Source organism: Vipera berus (assembly GCF_964194415.1).
Source record: "Vipera berus genome assembly, chromosome: 12".
Lineage (NCBI taxonomy): Eukaryota > Metazoa > Chordata > Lepidosauria > Squamata > Viperidae > Vipera > Vipera berus.
Window position 1 is genome coordinate 8,244,823 of NC_138215.1, and position 19,751 is coordinate 8,264,573.

Consider the following 19,751-nt stretch of genomic DNA (forward strand, 5'->3'; position numbering starts at 1 on the left):
TCCAGCTCTATTCTATTCTATGTCCCACATCCTCTGAAATTATATCTGCCCCATGACTGAATTTATATTGGTTGATTGTAATCATCCCTACTCCTAATTTTAGGGCTGAAGTAGATCAGACAAACAAGTTTTAGCTTTTTTTCTTCTTCTCTAAGGCGCAGACTTCCAAGGAAACTAGGTAAATATTTTTGCTGCCAATCCAAGCAAAAGTCCATTAAAAAGGCCTTTTAAAGGCTGCTGGATCTCTAGATAGGCCATTCTTCCCAATGAAAACCAGGGAGATTCCTTTGTCTTTTCTGTGATGCCCAGCAACACATTCATTGGGAAATAACTAACATCTCTGTAGGGATACAGTATATCAAAATTTGCACAATGCCACGCACAACCCCATGATAGTGCCTCTTTTATACCCTGCATCACCAACCCACCCACCCCCAATCAAGGTGGGCTTTATTGCAATGCCACACCTGTGATCTTCCCAATTTAGGATAGCTGTCTTGCTTCCCCGGCTTGCATGTTCTGGTATTGTGTCCTGTTATATTTCTGACACTGGTGGAATTTCTACACGAGCAGTCACTTTAGATAGGGTTTGTTTAACTAGCTGCGGCTGGTTAACATTTACCACAAAAATAAGGATGCTTGGCACTTGGTGTGCAAGGGTGAGATTTGGGGTTCAGAGGAATTGTCTTAGATTGGCAGGGGGAACTGAGCTTGCTGTGCCCAAGACAGGATTTGTGCAAATTAGTGCTCATGGGCTCCATAATAGTAAGCCCCAGGCCTGACCATGGAACTTGATTCAATGCAGGAAGTTTCTTCTCGCGTTGATTATTTATTTTATTTATTTATTTTATTTTAATCCCATTTATATCCCGCCCTTCTCCGAAGACTCAGGGCGGCTTACAATTTAAGCACAAATCAATGTGCTTAGCAGTAGCCTTCATTCTATGTATATGCCTGCTTATTAGGGCTTTCACACACACACCCCCAAGCGGCATTATTACAAAGTCAGCTTAATTGCCCCCAACAATCTGGGTCCTCATTTTACCTACCTCGGAAGGATGGAAGGCTGAGTCAACCTTGAGCCTGGTGGGACTCGAACCTACACTAATTGCAGGCAGCTGGTGTTACTTAAGGAGGCATTAGCCCACTGCTCCACCAAGGCTGAACAAGTGATTCGTGATTAGAACAAGTGATTAGGACAAATCAATTTGAGTTGATTAGGAGAAATTAGCACAAAGGACAAAGGACTGAAAAAAGTTCCATTAACTCTCCAGGAACACTAGAGAGCACTGTGCATCTATACAATCTACATTTTGTCAATGCAAGGGGATCGTCACAAAACCCATTATCGGTGCTCACAGTCACATTCTCTGGCTGTGTCTTGCTGATGCTTCTGTGTGCATTTGTCCACTTTGTTCTTTCCCCTATTGTCCTGCCTTTGTTTTATTTCTACAAAAAGCTCATCCAAGCAGAGGGGGATAGGTAAGCGCCATGGATTATTTCATCCCTGGGTTGAACAAGCTCTGTGGTTTTGTTTTTCCAAACACCTTCCTGTTATTGATGGAAGAGAACTTAAACTAGGAATTAAGAAAAGAATGTTGGTGAAAGCATGACGTGGAGTGTGGTTTTCTTAACCACTTAGGGACATGGAAAACATGGGTTGGGTATGAATGTTCAAATTTCCAAGTGTCCAGAATTCCAAAGCATCCAAAGGCAAGACAAGAAAGAACAAATAGAAGCTAATCAAAGAGACAAGCAACATAGAATTTCCTGACAGTGAGAACAATCAACCAGTGGAACAGAAGTTGTGGCTCCTCCATCACTGGAGGCTTTTAAGAAGAGACTGGACAGCCACTTGTCTGGAATGGTGTATGGTCTCCTGCTTGAGCAGGGGGCTGGACTAGAAGACCTCCAAGGTCCCTCCCAGTTCTGATATTCTATGTTCTATGTCTTCTCGTGGTAGAATCCTTTCTTTGGCTGGTTGTAGCCTCTCTGTCTTCCCAAATCTCTATTCAGTCCCAAGAAAAGACTTCAAGAGCAAACTCTTTCTATGGGATTCTTCCACCAATTGCTCAAGCAGCATGTGGCAGGGTCCGTCACATGTTTATGACCAAGAAAAAGGTTTAGAACCACCTTCTCCACCTGGTGGTCCCATCCATAGTTTGTCCATTGTCAAGTCATGGTCTTTTTCCCAGAATGCTTTGCTGCATTCTTACCCAGCCACTTGGTCTGCAGGAAAGGCCAGGAGATGGATATTCAAATCTGGCCCCATCATTGCTTGGGGATCCAACCCATCCCAGCCATAACTCTGTTCCCTGTTCTGCCTTGCAGCGGCTCTGCAGAATCTCTGCTTAGAATATCTTAAACCCCTTCAGCAAAGTTAATGCTGGAGCCTTCCTCTTGCTTTGAGCTCTTGAGGATTTGACCGTGACCAGCTTGGCCCGGGCAACTGAAGGGACCTCTTTGAAGTTGACAGTGGAGAGCGAGTTGTAGGTGGAGGCAATGGTGGTGGTTGGGGCCAGGTGAGCTGAAGGCTTCTCCTCAATGATGAACAAGGGCCGGACTGCCAGAGGTCTGTCCGCCTCCCGCCTCACTTCCCGTACCGCCTCGTGGAAAATGTGCTGCACAGATTCGAAATCCAGGCATGCCGAGACTTCGTGGAAGGAGGAGCCATACTTGGTGGCAAGAGACATCCCCTCGACTTTGGTGACCTGTCTGGAAGAAGAAGCCAGGATAGAACATCACTGCAATGTTAACTTCACTTGCAATGCCCCAACATGCTGTATTATGGCTTCATGTGATCTCCTGATTCATGTCACCCCTATCAATGACTGGGAGGGGGTGTTTACATGATAGCAGTCTTCCAATATTTGAGGAGCTGTCACAAAGAAGAGGGGGCGGGGGTCAACCTATCTCCAAAGCTCCTGTGGGCAAGACAAGAAGTAATAGATGGAAACCTATCAAGGAGAGATCCAACCTAAATTTAAGCAGAAATTTCCTGACAGTGAGAACAATTAACCAGTGGAACAGCTTGCCTCCAGAAATCGTGGGTACTCCGTCGTTGGAGGCTTTTAAGAAGAGACTGGACAGCCACTTGTCTGAAATGGTATAGGTTCTCCTGTTTGAGCAGGGGGCTGGACTAGAAGACCTCCAAGGTCCCTTCCAACTCCTATTCTATTCTATTCTATTCTATTCTATTCTATTCTATTCTATTCTATTCTATTCTATTCTATTCTATTCTATTCTATTCTATTCTATTCTAGAAACATCCTGTTAAATAGCGGGTTCTTTGGCGCAGGAATGAAGACGCGGAACGGAGTACAGGGTAACTCATCGTTTATTTCGTGCAATGACTGTACTGAGGGAATGGCTGCAACTAGCCGCAATACATAGTCTAGCCCCTAGGCGGCAGCCAATAGGTTTGAATCAACCATTGCCGCCTGGAGATAGCCAATTGCAGCACAGGAGACTTGTAGTCTGGGTTGCTGGAGAGCCGTTAGCTGCTCCAGCAACCCACGTGGTATTCCCTCAAAAGCCCAGTACAAAACAAATCCCATATGAAAAGAGGCAATACAAGGAACTGGCCCATGCTCCTTAGTTGCCAGATGCAAAGCACTAAAAAAATTAAACAATATTTTAGCAATATTTAGCAGCAACCTTTTGGGCACCAGGGACCAGTTTCATGCAGAAAGTTTTTCCACTGACTAGAGGGGGAGTGGTTTTTTTCTTGATGCCTCCTGGGGCTTCGTTTGTTTGAATGGCCTGGTTGCTGGCATGCCGTGGCCCAGTGCTGGTCCACAGACTTGGGATTGGGTACCCCTGTTGTAAAATACTATGGAGCACAATATCAGTCTAAGTGCTACTGCTAACATTTGCTCTTTCCAAGCCAGCCTGCCAATACAGGACATCTGAAGATATCCATCCCTGTACAGCTGGTTAGCCATGCATTTTGTCAACTAGTTTGGGTCTGGTGAGCCCAAGGCACACAGGGGTTGTCTTCTAGCCTTTGCGTGTGTATTTGCTGGGGCTTAGAGGACACTCCAATCCAGCAAGACTTTGAAAGGCTTACATTCCAATCTAGCGGTAAGAAGATTAAAATAATAAAACAGGATACGCAAACAAGAGAGCTGCAATAGCATGAACCATCACAGAAGATTCCAAAAGAGATTAAGTTTACATGCTAGACTAATATCCAAGTGAGATCCCAGGTTGAATTTCCTATTTCTACCAATTTCAGTTCATCTAACGCACCAAAGTAAGGTCTGGTCTCAAGAAATAACCTAATTTTAATGAAGAGGAGTCGCTGTACTTGTTACAGCCATCTCTCTCTCTCCCTTCCTATCCATACTGGCTGAGAATTATGGGAGTTGGAGTCCCCATAGAATCTGAAAGGAGTCAGGCTGGGGATGACTGTGGTTAAAGACAGTCCCTAGGAGCAGAAATGACTCTTAAGAGATTAGAAAGGGGAGACCTGCCCAAGTGGGGAGAAAGAGTATGTCAACAGCTGTGTGAGTTTGAGTAGGTCACGTTGCTCTGACACTTAAGAATACAGCTGATGTTTCTTTGATATGATTTTGTAGCTCAGTATGATGTAGGTGGCTCAGTGGGTTAGGACGCTGAGCTTGTCGATCAGAAGGTTGGCAGTTTGGTGGATCGAATCCCGAGTGCCGTGTAACAGAGTGAGCACCTGTTACTCATCCCAGCTTCTGCCAACCTAGCAGTTCGAAAGCACATAAAAGCGTCTAGTCATGCCGGCCACATGACCACAGAGACGTCCTCGGACAAACGCTGGCTCTTTGGTTTTGAAACGGAGATGAGCTTTGGCCCCTAGAGTTGGAAACGACTAGCACGCATGTGCGGGGGAAGCTTTACCTTTACCTTTTATGATGTAGGACCCCCACCCCAACCAAGTTTCACTGTGTGAGGTGGGCAATCAAAAACATCAAGATAGCAGCTGCAATTGCCCAAAGCATCAACGTTATTTTGCAACGTATGTAAAAAGCATCCGGGCTTTGATAGGGTAGTTGCAGCCAGTATGTTGACTTTCTTCACCCTCTGCGTATGCTCCTGACCACAGTCACTTGCTCAGTCAACAACCCTGTGTGAGCTGAAAAAAGGGATTGAAGTGACCAAAACAAGACCGTTTTTCCCCAAGAGGTTAAAGAGCAATCCAGGAGGATAAATCAAAACTGGAACAGACAGGTTTGCTTCCTTTCCTCCCTTGTTTGCTTACTTCTCCTCCTTTCCCCTTGAAATCTTTCTTCTATCCTTCGCTGAGACAACCCCCTCCCCATTTGGGAAATAGTTTCAGAATCCAATAATTCATGTCAACCTGGATTCTTGTGGTGAGAAGAAACCTAGAGACAGGAAGGTAGGGAATAGAGAGGTAGGGTGTGTGTAGGAAAAGGGCAGACAGAGTTGGGGAGGTGGAGTTAAGCATGCCATCAGCTTAGAGTTGTTACATTCCCATAAATGGTTTCATTCCAACCCCTCTTGAATTCTCTTGACCATTAAGGTAAAGGTAAAGGTTCCCCCGCACATGCGTGCTAGTCATTTCCAACTCTAGGGGCCAATGTTCATCTCCATTTCAAAGATGAAGAGCCAGCGCTTATCCGAGGATGTCTCTGTGGTCATGTGGCCGGCATGACTGGATGCCAAAGGCGCACGGAACGCTGTTACCTTCCCACCGTAGTGGTCCCTATTTTTCTACTTGCATTTTTATGTGCTTTCAAACTGCTAGGTTGGCAGAAGCTGGGACGAGTAACAGGCGCTCACTCTGTTACGTGGCACTTGGGATTCGACCCGCCAAACTGCCAACCATCTGATTGACAAGCTCAGTGTCTTAACCCACTGAGCCACCACGTCCCTCCTTCTCTTGACCATTATCCGGTGCCAATTTATCACGGAACTTGAGTTGACTAGATTCTTGTAGACAGGCTTGAACGATCAATGTCTGAACTGCAACTTAACTTATGGTCCTGATCCTTTACACCTGACGTTAATCTAGTCAACTCAAGTTCAGTACTAAATTGGTGCCAGGTAAGGGTCCATGGAATTCAAGAGGGATTGGACTTGGACTGTTTGTGGCAATGTAATCATACATTAACTCCATCCTTCTGCAGCTTTGCCTGCTCTTCTCCTACACGATGCCCCATTTCCCCAGTGTTATGAATCAATCCACCCCCCCTCCTTTGGCCAAGCACTTAACCTCCTTACCTGTACTGTTCCATATCCAGCTTGTTCCCTACCAGGAGAACTGGAGATTCATGGAACATGTTCTTCAAGTGGAGAGCAATGAGATCCAGGTACTGCTGACATCCTTCAAAGCTCTTCCGGTTGTCTATGCTGTAGACTACTAGAAAGGCATGGGCCCAGTTCAGATACCTCTCACAGCTCACTGGTATGTCCTGACAGAGAAGCATGTGGGAATGGGTTAGAAGGCCCAGCATCTCCCTCATCTAACAGCAAACAACACATTCATCTTGGCAGGAATGAAGGTAAAATGGAACTGGGGGAGACATGTAGCAAGGCCAAAGGAGGCCCAGTTCCTTCTCCAGACATCTATTGTTTCAAAGCCCCTTTGGACCCAAAACAGTTGGACGCTGCCCTTGGCACTGCATTAAACACCCATTTTGAGTTTTGATGAAAGGAGTGAAGTGTGTTGCCTTGAGCCACAAGTAACTTTTGATCATATCTCAAATCAGTGTATTTTGATCTTCCAATAAGAGAGGGGAGTTGCATGCCTTCTCCGCTCTTTACCCTTTTAAGCTGCAACTCTGCTTTAATTTTAATTAAAAGAAACTTTGTTTTCCATTTTAAACAAAACACAATTCCCTTTATTTGACTCTGGCCTCCTGAGAAATATTCTAGAAGATAGCAGGAGACACATGAAACTGCCAAACTCCAAAGAATGCAGGGCTTATTCTTAGGTAAGCTGATCTGGAGAGAGAGAGAGAGAGAGAGGGAGGGAGGGAGGAAGGGAGGGAGGGAGGGAGGGAGGGAGGGAGGGAGGAGAGAGAGAGAGAGAGAGAGAGAGAGAGAGAGAGAGAGAGAGAGAGAGAGAGAGAGAGAGAGAGAGAGAGAGAGAAGCAAATAATATGAAAATAAAATATCTTAGTCTTGCTCTTTGCATTGACAAAGTCAAATGAGAAAAATGCCACGACTCAGAGATGGACTATTAGGTCCCATCGTTACTTGTAACTTTGCGTCTTGTAACTTTGCGTTTAGGGCAAAAACTCATGGATCCTGGCCACTTGCTACAAAACTGCACATTTTTCACCTTGTATACATCACTCAAGCACTTGGGTGATTTGCAAAGAAGGCAAGGTAGATACGGAATCACTGAATCACAACTAGCTGTATTCTAGTTAACCCAGGACTGGGAAAGCTTTTGGTGGGGGGATCCTTGACATTCTCGAAGCTTGGCTGCAACCAAGCTGATAGAGCATCAAGGACCCCTCATTGCAACCCTGAGGTGCAAATATTCAGCCTCAGGACCCTGCCACACAGCCATTAGTAAACAGCCCAACCAAAGAGTCCCTCAGACAGCCCCCACCCACCCAGACAGGCAAGACACCAGAATATAAACTGGTAACAAACCTCACTCCTCCTAACACTGATGATGTTACCTAGTTAGGGTGATGAAACGTCTGCAAGAAGACAAGCAAGCTCAGAGAGCAGCAAGGACCCCTCACATTTTTAAAAGTTTGACTGATGAGGTTACTTGGATGAGTAACAAAACATCTCAGATTAACAAACTTTACTCCCGTTGCCATGATTTTAACCTTTTCAAGATACTTTTGGCCTGGATGAATGAGCTTTCACTGACATACCTGATCAGCTGTATCCATCACCTTGAGCAAGACATGTCGTTGGTCTACTATCTCTTCCGAAGCGTAAGTGTCTTCTGCAAAGAAAACGGTTTACAAAGTTGGTAGGTCATTTTGGGAGAAGCCAGCATTTTTCTACCACCTAAACTAAGCTGTGCCCCTCAGAGGAGGGGGCCGATCGTTACTCATCTTTCTCATGTAGAGCAACAGTCCTTCTAGGGTGCCCCTGGATTGAAATGAGCAAAATGCATGCACGTCTTGTTGAGTCAAGAAGCCCTTGAGAAAGCTCTCCAACTATCCAAGCAAATTCCCTGGAAATTATTGCTCAACTCATGTCTGAGCACAGGAGGCAGACAGCAACAAGGCCTTATCCTGCAACCCATTTTTAAACATTAAAATAATAAAAAGGCAATGTTAAACAAATCGCATGCTTGTCCATCATCCGGTCACTTTTGTACTGATTGTTCAAAGGGGAAAAAAAGGAATGTGGAAATTAGATTGCTACTTCTTATTGAATGCTGCCTGCTTAAATATTGCCTGCATAATTTATTTTGTATACAGATAACCCTTGACTTACAACTGTCTGTTTTGTGACTGTTCGAAGTTACTTCACTGGGAAAAGTGACTTATGACTCTTTTTCACACTTATGACTGTTGCAGCATCCCCATGGTCAGATGATCAAAATTCAGACACTTGGCAACTGACTCGTATTTGTGACGGTCGCAGTGTCCCAGGATCACGTGATCACATCTGCAACCTTCTGACAAGGGGAAGCCAGATTCACTTAACAACCGTGTAACTAATTCAACAGCTGCAGTGATTCACTTAACAACTGCGGAAAGAAAGGACATAAACTGGGGCAAAACTCGCTTAACAAATGTCTCGCTTAGCAACAGAAATTTTGGGCTCAATTGTGGTCGTAATTCAAGGATTAAAGCAAATTAGTTCAGTCACAGGAACCTTCTCAATGAAAGCCACAGCTTTGGAAAAGAAATCTCAGTATGCTTAATGAACGGAAAACATCCTTGCAAAAAAAAAAAAAAAAAAGGATCCAGAATTTATTCTTCTGTGCCTTCCCTGAAAGCCTTCTCTGTCATTCTTCAATTTCTGGATATGACTCAAAACAGCTACCTGCCAAGAATTTCCAACACAATTATACCCCAGCTTCTTTGCTGCTGATTGATGAAGTTCCTAGCAGTCTGACTTCTTGCTCATAGTTCTCCCTGGATGCGCCAGTAAACAGAAAACAAACGGAAACAGATGCCGTAGATAAAATCACAATCTTGGTCTAGCTCACTGGCAGAGCGCTGGGTTTTGTGGGAATGAAAAGATTGCATGTCGTATGATTGTTGCTACTGATTGTCAGGACTGATTCACTGTCACCTGGAACTGTCCAGTGTCAACTCTCCACCAAACCCCTGTTCCTTCAGCCCAGGCCCTAGCCAAGATCTTTGTGCAGCACATCTACCGATTACATAGGGTCCTGAAGCACATTATTTCGGACGGGGGCGGGGGGGAGAGTGCAATTCACTGCAAAGTTTTGGCGGGAAGTTTGGAAATGATAGGCTCCTTCCAGGGACTTAATTTTGCCTATCATCCGAGTGCCAATGGACCTGCTGATCGCTCCAATTCATTAGTAGAGCAATACTTGGACTGTTATGTAAATTATCAGCAGACTAACTGGGCCGAACTCCTGCCTTTTGCAGAGGTGGCATATAACAAATCAGTGCACAGCAGCACAGGTTTTTTTTTACCCCTTTCAAAGTGGTCATTTTTGGACTGAGTTTGTGCCAGAGCTCCCACGGGAAACCCCATCCTTAGGGTCATTAGCTGATTGTATGGATAGGTTAAAAGCCACTTTGACACTGATCTCTTTGGGGACCCAGGAAATGGGACATTTGAGCATCACACCATCTTACTCAGTGTTGCTCACACTAACAGCAGGCGGTCCTCAAGATTTCAGACCAGGGTCTTTTAAACCCTATTTTGAGAAGACTAAACTTATAACCTACAGAAAACAAAAAATAGTGACCTTCAACCTCACAGAGTTCTAAAAGAGCAACAGGGTTCCAAGACAAGATTTGATCTCAGTCAAAGTTCTGTTTGTTTTCTTTCAAGGGATGGGTTTGCACAACCCACTCAGAAAGAGGGAGGAGTGAAAAGAAAATCACATTGTTGGCCACAATAGTATGATTCCCTTGATCTATGTCACCTTCCCTTCATGGATCACGGATCTCCTAAAGCAACCAGGCAAGTTAAGATAAAGAGGGAATTTGCCTCAACCAGCTAAGCTTGTTTAATTGTAACCACAGATGGGTTGTTTGTGGCTTATCCTTGGGGGCAAATCCACTCTGGCTGGCTGGTTCAGTTGATTGTGCAAAAGAAGAAAATATGTTAATTCAGGAAGGAAGTGAAGTCTGTGATGCAAATCCAACCAGTCTCCTGCTTTTTCTTTGTTTAGGCCAGAGATAGAAATGGGAGAAAATAATAAAATGCAAAGACCTGCAAATAGAAGTGGAACAACTGTGGCAAAAGGAAGCAAAGATAGCCCTAATGGTGATAGGTGCCTTGGGTGCAATCTCAAAAGATTTGGAGCACTACTAAAACACCATCAGCACTGACAAAGTCATCATCAGTGCAGTGCAAAAGGCAGCTTTACATTAAAAATTAGAGTCTTCACGGATACCTTTAACCACACAATCAAACAACCACATTTTGTTTATCATAGGTCCTTGAGAAGAACTTGATAGATGGATAAAAATGCCAAATCCAGTCTAAATATCTAGAATAATAATAGAGTAGAGTAGAGTAGAGTAGAGTAGAGTAGAGTAGAGTAGAGTAGAGTAGAGTAGAATAGAATAGAATAGAATAGAATAGAATAGAATAGAATAGAATAGAATAGAATAGAATAGAATAGAATAGAATAGAATAGAAGTTGGAAGGGACCTTGGAGGTCTTCTAGTCCAGCCCCCTGCTTAGGCAGGAGACCCTATACCTGGCTGACTGGGCGACCAACTGTAATAATCTTGACCTTGGATAGTCTCATAGAGCCTTGGGGGTTAATATTGGCCACTTTGGGGGATCCTGGTTTAGACACTGTGATATGCTACAATAGGTTTATTTAACTGAGTTGGCACAAAAAGCAAAGAAATCATATGATAGTTTAGTGCAACATGTATGTTCTCAGTTACTAATTCGTTTCTAAACTTAAATACGACTTTCGGAGTGACTCAATCCTTCAGCCACCATTTCACAATGGTCCAGTAAAATTAGACCATAAATCTAAGATCCCATTAAGCAGGATTGGATTTTAAAACAACACTCAGGCTGAGTTCACACCCAGTCCTCCTCCAAAAAGCAGATACTGACATCTCTTGCTTAGTGCCTCCTTTAAATCAAACCTTCATTTCAGAGCAGAGATAAAATCTATGCCCAATACAGACAGGTTTACAGAGTTTTAGAATTCAAGGCAAAGCAGTGTGGTTCCAATGCTGGTTTGCAGAGAATAAAAATGCCCCCATTTAATTGCAATAGTAAACTATTACACTTAGGCAAGATAAACCAAACGTACAGGTACAGACTAGGTGAAACTTGGCTCAACAGCAGTAACTGCAAGAGGGATCTTGGAGTTCTAGTGGACTTAAATATGAGCCAGCCATGTGCTGCAGCTGCCAAAAAAGCCAATACAATCCTAGGCTGTATTAACAGAGGGATAGAATCAAGATCACAAGAAGTGATAAAAAGGTAAAGGTAAAGGTTCCCCCGCACATGCGTGCTAGTCGTTTCTGACTCTAGGGGCCGGTGCTCATCTCCGTTTCAAAGCCGAAGAGCCAGCGCTTGTCCGAGAATATCTCCATGGTCATGTGGCCGGCATGACTAGATGCCAAAGGCGCACGGAACACTGTTACCTTCCCACCGTGGTGGTCCCTATTTTTCTACTTGCATTTTTACGTGCTTTCGAACTGCTAGGTTGGCAGAAGCTGGGACGAGTAACAGGTGCTCACTCTGCTATGTGGCACTCGGGATTCGACTCGCTAAACTGCCGATCTTCTGATCGACAAGATCAGCGTCCTAACCCACTGAGCCACCGCATCCCTACTACTGCTTTATAATACTTTGGTAAGTCTACACTTGGAATACTGCATTCAGTTTTGGTCACCTCAATATAAAAAAGATATTGAGACTCTGGAAAGAGTGCAAAGAAGAGCAACAAAGATGATTACGGGTCTGGAGGCTAAAGTATATGAAGGACAGTTGCAAGAATTGGGTATGTCTAATCTAGTGAAAAGAACTAGGGGTGACATGATAGCAGTGCTCAAATATTTGAGGGTCTGTCACAAAGAAGAGGGGGTCAAGCTATTCTCCAAAGTGCCTGAAGGCAGGACAAGAAGCAATGGAGAGAAGCAAGGAGCTAAGGAGAAATTTCCTAACAGTGAGAACAATCAACCAGTGGAACGGCTTGCCACCAGAGGTTGTGGGTGCTCCAATACTGGAGGCTTTTAAGAAGGGACCGGACAACCATTTGTCTAAAATGGCATAGGGTCTCCTGCTTGAGTAGGGGGTTGGACTAGAAGACCTCCAAGGTCCCTTCCAACACTGTTATTCCGTTATGGTTTTCCATCACCCAGAAATCCAGGAAGCAAATACCAGCTGAAGAGCAGGACAGCAAAGAAAACGTTTAAGGTCCCTTTAACTATCGGCTCTTAGGTCTCCATTTCATCTTGGCTCCCTGCCGTTTCAAGGGGGATTTGTGGCTGACAAGAGATCTGCATCACAGCTCATCAACTTTCCGGAAGTCTTTTAAGTCCAGAAGCCTCTCCTTGCCCTACTAGGCAATCAAGTGTTTTTCATCTCTACTTTCCTCGGTATGTGCTCTAAATTTGGCAAGTTGTTTTGAAACAGCCACGAAACATATTTGCAAGCAGAACTTGGAAGAACTTAAAATACCTTGCAGTATGTTTGGGGTGTGTGTGTGTGTGTGTGTGTGTGGAGGGGTGGTGGAAACCACAACTCCTGAAGGGGGCTGAAGTCTTCCAGGGACCCAAGAAGTGGGGCCCGTTTTTCTGCTTGCTAGCAGGATTGCTTTTTCTTCCCAGCCCTACCCTGCATTTTGCTTTGGGTCTGCTGGGTGGTTGCTGAAGGCCTCTGGATTTGAGCCATTTGCTTCCACCCAAAGTGGGATTTTCCTAACCTGATAATCAACCTGAAAATCTCTCTTTGTTTATCCAACTTCCAGTTTCTGTTCACAGTGGGAGTCCTCTGGATTAAACGTGGATTGTAGGTGGTTTTCCGAATAGATGGCAGGCTCTGGTTGACTCAGTCTGGGATCAGAAGCTAAGCTGGTCCAAAGCTGTTTAGCTGGCATGTCTGTGGAGATTCTCAGTCATCATGGTCTGACCCAAAGGAGCTTTTTCAGGAGGGCAACTGGACTTCCTTTGTTTTTCTTTGAAGACGTTTTCAAAGAAAAACGAAGTCCAGTTGCCTCCTGAAAAAGTACCTTTGGGTTTAGTTGGTATGGAAAACTAACTATCAGGAAATCCTGAGCGAGTTGAGATTGCACAGGGCAACGTGGAAGGACAAAGGAGCCACATTCAGACTTACCCAGATTAGGGTCGTATTCGCTTATAAACCTCTTGGTAAGAAACTTCACCGTTAGTGCTACAAGAAAAGACAGAGGGTTACTTCCTATGTGTAGGTTCTCCCCAACTGTAACATTTTTTTTATTTTTTTTTTTTTGCAAAATCAGTTTCTCCTTCAACTAATTTGAGATTCTTCCCTGGCAAACCCCCAGGCCGCGAAGAATATCCAGAAGCTTCACCTGATGCAAAATGTGATGGTGTGGGCAGTTATGAGCAGGGGGTTGGACTAGAAGACCTCCAAAGTCCCTCCCAACTCTGTTACTCTGTTATTCCCAGAACTGCACAAGTTACACCTCTGCTCAGCAAGCTGCACTGGTTGCCAGTTTCCTTCAGGGTTTAATTCAGGGCGCTGGTTTTTAACCTTATCCAGTGTGTTTTGTCAGCCCAGGCAATCAAGTTAATTGAGCAAACCATGATTAATTAAATTAATGATAAGCAGATACCAGGTCTACTTAAGAGAAGATGAAGAGGCAATGTCCTCTCCTGGATATCCAGGCCACCTCAACTTGGTTTTCTCAAGACGTGTTGTGTTTCCTTCCACATGTCCAAATTGCAAAATGGCGGACAAGGATAGGCAAAGCTACAATGAACCATCTTCAGAATAGCACATGAAGACTGAGATGCTGACCCAGAAGGAACAGTCTCGTCTCCTAACCTGATTTTCCAGATCCTTGGCAGCCCAGAATGGCCACATTGCATTCCTGCAGAAGGCTTGGGAGGTGGCGTTCGTTCGCCCAGGGGACAGCTCGTGGTTTGCCAAACATGGAAGACATCTTTCAACTCTGTGAATAAAACCCAACAATGAATAATTCTGCATCGACAGGGGCATAATATCAAGATCCCATGTAGCGTACCGCTTTATATTGCTTTAGTAAGACCACGCTAGGAGTACTGTGTTCAGTTTTTCATCACTATGGCACGAATAAGATGTTGAGACGATAGGAAAGAGTGCAGAGAAGAGCAACAAAGATGATTAGGGGACTGGAGGATAAAATATATAGTTGCAGGAACTGATTATATCTAGTCTAACAAAGAGAAAGACTAGGGGTGACATGATGGCAGTCTTCCAATATTTGAGGCTGCCACAGAGAAAAGGGGTCAACCTACTCTCCAAAGCACCAGAATGCAAGTCTTAAAACAATGGATTGAAACTAATCAAGGAGAGAAGCAACCTGGAGTTAAGGAGAAACTTCCTAACAGTGAGAACAATTAACCAGTGGAACAGAGGTTTTTAAGAAGAGGTTGAACAGCCATTTGTCTGGAATGGTATAGGGCAGGGGTAGGCAACCTCGGCTCTTTTATGACTCATGGACTTCAGCTCCCAGAATTCCTGAGCCAGCCAAGCTGGCTCGGGAATTCTGGGAGTTTTATTTTTTATTTTTATTTTTTTATTTTAATCCCATTTATATCCCGCCCTTCTCCGAAGACTCAGGGAGGCTTACAATTTAAGCACAAACCAATGTGCTTAGCAATAGCCTTCATTCTATGTATCATAAAAGAGCCGAGGTTGCCTACCCCTGGTATAGGGTCTCCTGCTTGAGCAGTGGCTTGGACTAGAAGACCTCCAAGGTTCCTTCCAAAGTTGTTATTCCATTATTCTTTTCTTTTGTTGTCAGTTCCACTGCACAGATTAAAATGGCACATTAGCACTTCTCTCCGATGAAATATTTCTGATTTTGGCAAAATCCTATCATGTCTGGTTTTGGATGGGGTGGCACTGCCACAGACAGACCTAATGGGCAATCTGGCCTTCCTCCTGGACTCTCTTACTAAAAAATAAATAAAAATCTTAGAATTAAACAAAATGGGCTTAACATGATACAGGGACTCAGGCACGGAATAAATAATTGAGGGAATTTAGTGTTAACTGAAATTTCAACCATTTGGGTAAATGTTTTCTTCTCCCTAGCCAGAAATGAGTCAGAATTTCTGAACATAACCAGTGACTTAAGACAAAATTATAGGTTTTTTTTTCCCAACCTGAACACAGCAATAGAAAGAGAAAGGTATTCACACACAACACCTAAGAAAACGTCTCTGCTTGTGCCTTAAAATAACTGAACTATATATCTTGGTTTACAGACCACCCAATACCATAAGCCAAACTCTGCAAATGACAGGATGACACAAGCTATGTTGCCAGCTCCGCCAAAAGGAAGCAGCTGTCTGGCTTAAAAAAAAAAACCAACGGCATCTCTCCAGCGACTTTCACTTTGTCCTCTTGAAGCTGAAGAAGCCGCTCTCTGCCTGAAAAATGAGATCGAGAGATATCTGGAACTCAAAGAGCAACAAGTAATTTTTTTAAAGTCCCCCCCCCCCATTCCTGAGAAGTTAGTCTTGCACCCTTTCTGTAAATAAATATTGTTGTTGGGTAATGGTGATTTGGCTGAGTTCTAGTCCTCCGAGAGTAAGAGGCAGGTATTCTCCCATTGCTGGCACCCCAAACAGAATCTGTTGGAGCATCAGTGATGGGGTAGTTCAGATGGAGGAATGCTCTTGGTCCCACCAGGTTGAGGAGACAAGCCCATAGAACAGGGGTCTTCGAACTTGGCAACTTTAAGACTTGTGGACTTCAACTCCCAGAATTCCTCAGCCATAATGATGTCAGGGTTGCAACTTAATGGAAAGGGACCGCTTCTGACATCATTCTGCCCAGTGAGACATCAAGGCCAAATCCGGTTCCCAACCTTGGTCAAGTTCCAATGATACTTCCAAGTTCCAAGAATAATCATTGAGAAGATGTTTAGGGGTCTGGAGACTAAAACATCTGAAGGACGGTTGCAGGAATTGGGCATGTCTAGTCTACTGAAGAGAAGAACTAGGGGTGACATGATAGCAGTGTCCCAATATCTAAGGGGCTGCCACAAAGAAGAGGGAGGGGAGGGGGTTCGACCTATTGTCCAAAGTACTAGAAGGCAAAACAAGAGGCAATGGGTGGAAGCCGATCAAGAAGAGAACCAATCTAGAACTAAGGAGAAATGTCCTGACAATTAGAAGAATTAATCAGTGGAACAACTTGACTCCAGAAGTTGTGGGTGCTCCAACACTGAGGGTTTTTAAGAATACTGGACAGCCATTTGTCGGAAATGGTGTAGGGTTTCTTGCCTGAGCAGGTGGTTGGACTAGATGACCTTCAAGGTCTCTTCCAACTCTTATTCTGAGAAAAATGGGGCTTCTCCTAATCAACCCCATCTGCTTGACAAAAGGGGGGGGAACGTTTCTGGGCAGCAGAGAACAGCATGAACTCATCATTCTTTTGAATCAGAGCCTTTTCACAAAATGGGTGGTGATCAGGACTCTGCACAGGCCCAGATGCTTGGTTTGCTTTTTTCATCTCTTGATGGGATTCAGCAGCAATCAGTTTTCGATTTTAGAACATGGAGGCTGCTTTTTTTTTAAAAAAAATATAATAATTCTAGAGTTTGTAACCTGTATCATTGTTTGCTGTTTTATAATTTTATGGTTTGGTTGCATGGAATGCTACTGCTGTAAACAACTAGTAGAAGGGTTCAGCTCCTTCCTTTAAAGACAGTGTAGGAATATTTGGGGTCAAACTAAATTCCAGGGCCTGTTAATCCAGGCCTGGAATGGGGCTCTGTTTAGAGCTGAGCTACCGATGTGCATCTTTTCTGCTTTAAGCCTTTTAGCACATCTGCTTTTGATTCAGAGAGCCCTGAGTTGGGATAAACACATTTTGTTGACAGGACAGAAGTCAGAAGGGCTTTTGAACTGTACGTAAGATAGGCCAGCAGAGGGGGGGGGGCAAGGGAGGTCACACCAAGCAGAAAGAGAGAGCCGGGCTTCGTGTAACTCAAGTAATGCCCTACTGAAGATCAAAGGTAAGAATCCTTCAGGGTTAAACAGCATGTTTATACAACATGCTAGTCTAAAATCTGGACAGCTAACCAGGGCTTAAAGCAGAGCGGTCCAACTTTGGCAACTTTAAGACCTGTGGACGTCAACTCCCAGAATTCTCGGAGCTGAAGTCCACAAATCTTAAAGTTGGCAAGGTTGGACACCCTTTGCTTAGTGTATAATGCAAATCTGAGTGAGCTGATAGTCTGGTGAGTTGTGTTATCCTTACCAGTTGGCTTAATTTGACAGTAGTTGGGGAAGCCAAGATTTAGGGGATCTTTGCCAACCTAGCCCCCCCAAGATTTGTCAACTTCATAGCATCGTATTTTTATTTAGTACTTTGACCTAAGCATAACAGACCTTGTTCTCCACAAACAACATCCATCCAGGTAAGTTGAGTTAAAAGAACATCTGCTTTCAACTTCCCCAGGGAGGTTCCGTAAGCGAAGAGGAGCTAGAATCTGAATCTATCTGCTCTTAATCTAGCACCTTCTCCAATGGACTGCATAGGCTTTAGGACCTGAGAGGGATTGACTGGCCCAAGGTCACCCACCAGTCTTCCAGGGCTGAGAAAGGACTAACATCTGGATCTGCCCACTCCTAGTCAAGCATCTTTCCCTCCACACCGTCTCTGCTTCATTCTCTCATTTTATACCTGCAAGAACCATACCCAGGAAACTCAAAGGCAGGTTAGGAGCAGATTTCCCCATCAATAAAACAAAGTTTCTTTTTAGATTAGAGTCAACATAAAAGGAACATTTAATTGTATGTCTACTTATTTTGTGCCTGTTGCAGTCAGTGGTCCAGTGATGAGAAGATGGCCGTGGATGAAACTCAGAATGACTCTGGGATTAACATTCCTAGAATTTTTCTTGCCTTGATTAAACTGATGTGAGTCTCAAATATTGAAGATGGGGTGTGTGTGTGTGGGGGGGGCTTTTTCCTCTTTTGAAAAGCTGGTCAGGCTTGTACAAATTTGCAAACCGTCACAGCTGAGTTTCCATAGCACAGACTTTAGAATAACGTGTGAATCCAGCATGGATTTCAGACAGACCTCTACATTGGAATTAAACAGAGGAAACACAGAGACCAGAAATATGGTATAGATTTAACAAAAGAACAGTTGTGTCCCAAATACCTCTCTCAATATTATAAAACACATTTTTCTGTGCTTCTTGGGTCAAAACTAGTGTCTTATGCCTTCCCATCAAATACAGATTGGCTGAATTCTCACAACACTGTGAACCTCAAACTAGCCAGTCTCATTCAGCCTGGCATCTTGTGCAAAGTTGGTCTGTTTAGGATTTAGGATGTCACGCACATCCATAAAATAGGATTTATTAAGCCAATATAAACACGGGCAAGCCTGCTGGGCAAAAACCCAGCCTGTAAGCATTACTAGGATATGCCCCTATATTTTGGCTGGGTTCTCTCAGCCAGCCTATATTTGTAGTCTTGTAGATTAGAAGAATCCAGGTTTATTGTTAGTTGGTAGCTGAGTGTGCTGTGCAGGCAATGTTAATTAGTAAGCTTAGTTAACCATGTATCATTGAAGACACAGCCAAAAAGAATTCTTCCACCCATCCCTGTAGTTGGGATGCTGCACAGCTACAAGGCTGGGGCTGATGCCCCTGGCTTTAGTGAGCAGAATGAGTCAGAAGATCCCCACGCAACCAGGGTTGGCTTAGCCAGTTTCAAAGTCAGTGGAACCATGCCCGTTGCTACCTTCAAAAGGGAACTATTTCCTCCGGAGTCTTAACTGCCACAAACCAGCTCACCTTCAGGTTATACTAGGAGCCCCATCGAAGAACGCTGGAGAAATTCAGGCCAGGTTAGAGGTCCATCCATCCAGGCTAGTTTGGGTCCAGCTGCCAGACAATTCCTGGTGACCAAGTTAGGGGAAGAAGCAAGCAAGAAGCCAGGTCTCTGCAGCCGAGAACGGAGATGCAACCGCTCGCTCTGGACAGCTGCTGGTCCCCTGGATCTGACTTGAATGAATGAGGCAGAGAACGGAGAGAAGTCCCTGGCCGTCTTTGCCAGCTGAGCTCCAGCCAAATTCCTTGTAAGGAAAGCGGCTGCCGAGTTTTTGGCCTGGGACGGACACGTTTTCCCATCAACAAGAGGGCAGGGCAGAAGCAAAGGCCTTTCTTGCTGGGGGGAGGAGGGGTGAGGGGCACGTCAAGGATGCCCAGAGGCCTGAGGGGTGTGTGTGTGTGTGTGTGTGTGTGTGTGTGTGAGCAGAAAAAGCAAACGCAAAAGTGCTGCTTCTTAGCTTCATTCTTCTAGTGGGAAAAAAAGTGAGCTCCAAATCGGTCCTGGATCTCCTTTAGCTTGTCTGGGGATCTAAAGCTACCAGTTTAAAAACTGGCCCAGTGGCTGGCCCACTATGGGCAAGGGGTGCAGGTTTATCTCTGGGAAGGAGACTTT

The 19,751-nt window shown here is 44.5% G+C and overlaps 1 protein-coding gene across 1 annotated transcript; it reads right to left on the reverse strand.

Moving 5' to 3' along the window:
- Window positions 1-559: 559 nt before the first annotated feature.
- Window positions 560-19,224, reverse strand: RASL12 (RAS like family 12). The gene is made up of 7 exons (XM_081337241.1): window positions 19,103-19,224; window positions 14,125-14,251; window positions 13,432-13,488; window positions 7,833-7,906; window positions 6,217-6,407; window positions 1,168-2,715; window positions 560-812 (listed from the first exon to the last, which is right to left on the reverse strand). The coding sequence occupies exons 2-6, from the start codon at window positions 14,240-14,242 to the stop codon at window positions 2,352-2,354; spliced, it is 804 nt and encodes a 267-aa protein (XP_081193367.1). The 5' UTR covers window positions 14,243-14,251; window positions 19,103-19,224; the 3' UTR covers window positions 560-812; window positions 1,168-2,351.
- Window positions 19,225-19,751: the final 527 nt, after the last annotated feature.

Excerpts from the sequence above, each read along its gene's own strand:
- RASL12 (XM_081337241.1), bottom strand. The coding sequence starts at position 14,242 with ATGTCTTCCATGTTTGGCAAACCACGAGCTGTCCCCTGGGCGAACGAA. Across the intron at positions 13,489-14,124 it reads CCAAGGATCTGGAAAATCAG|CACTAACGGTGAAGTTTCTT; the intron begins GTTAGGAGACGA and ends CTTTTCTTGTAG. Across the intron at positions 7,907-13,431 it reads CGAATACGACCCTAATCTGG|AAGACACTTACGCTTCGGAA; the intron begins GTAAGTCTGAAT and ends TTTTCTTTGCAG.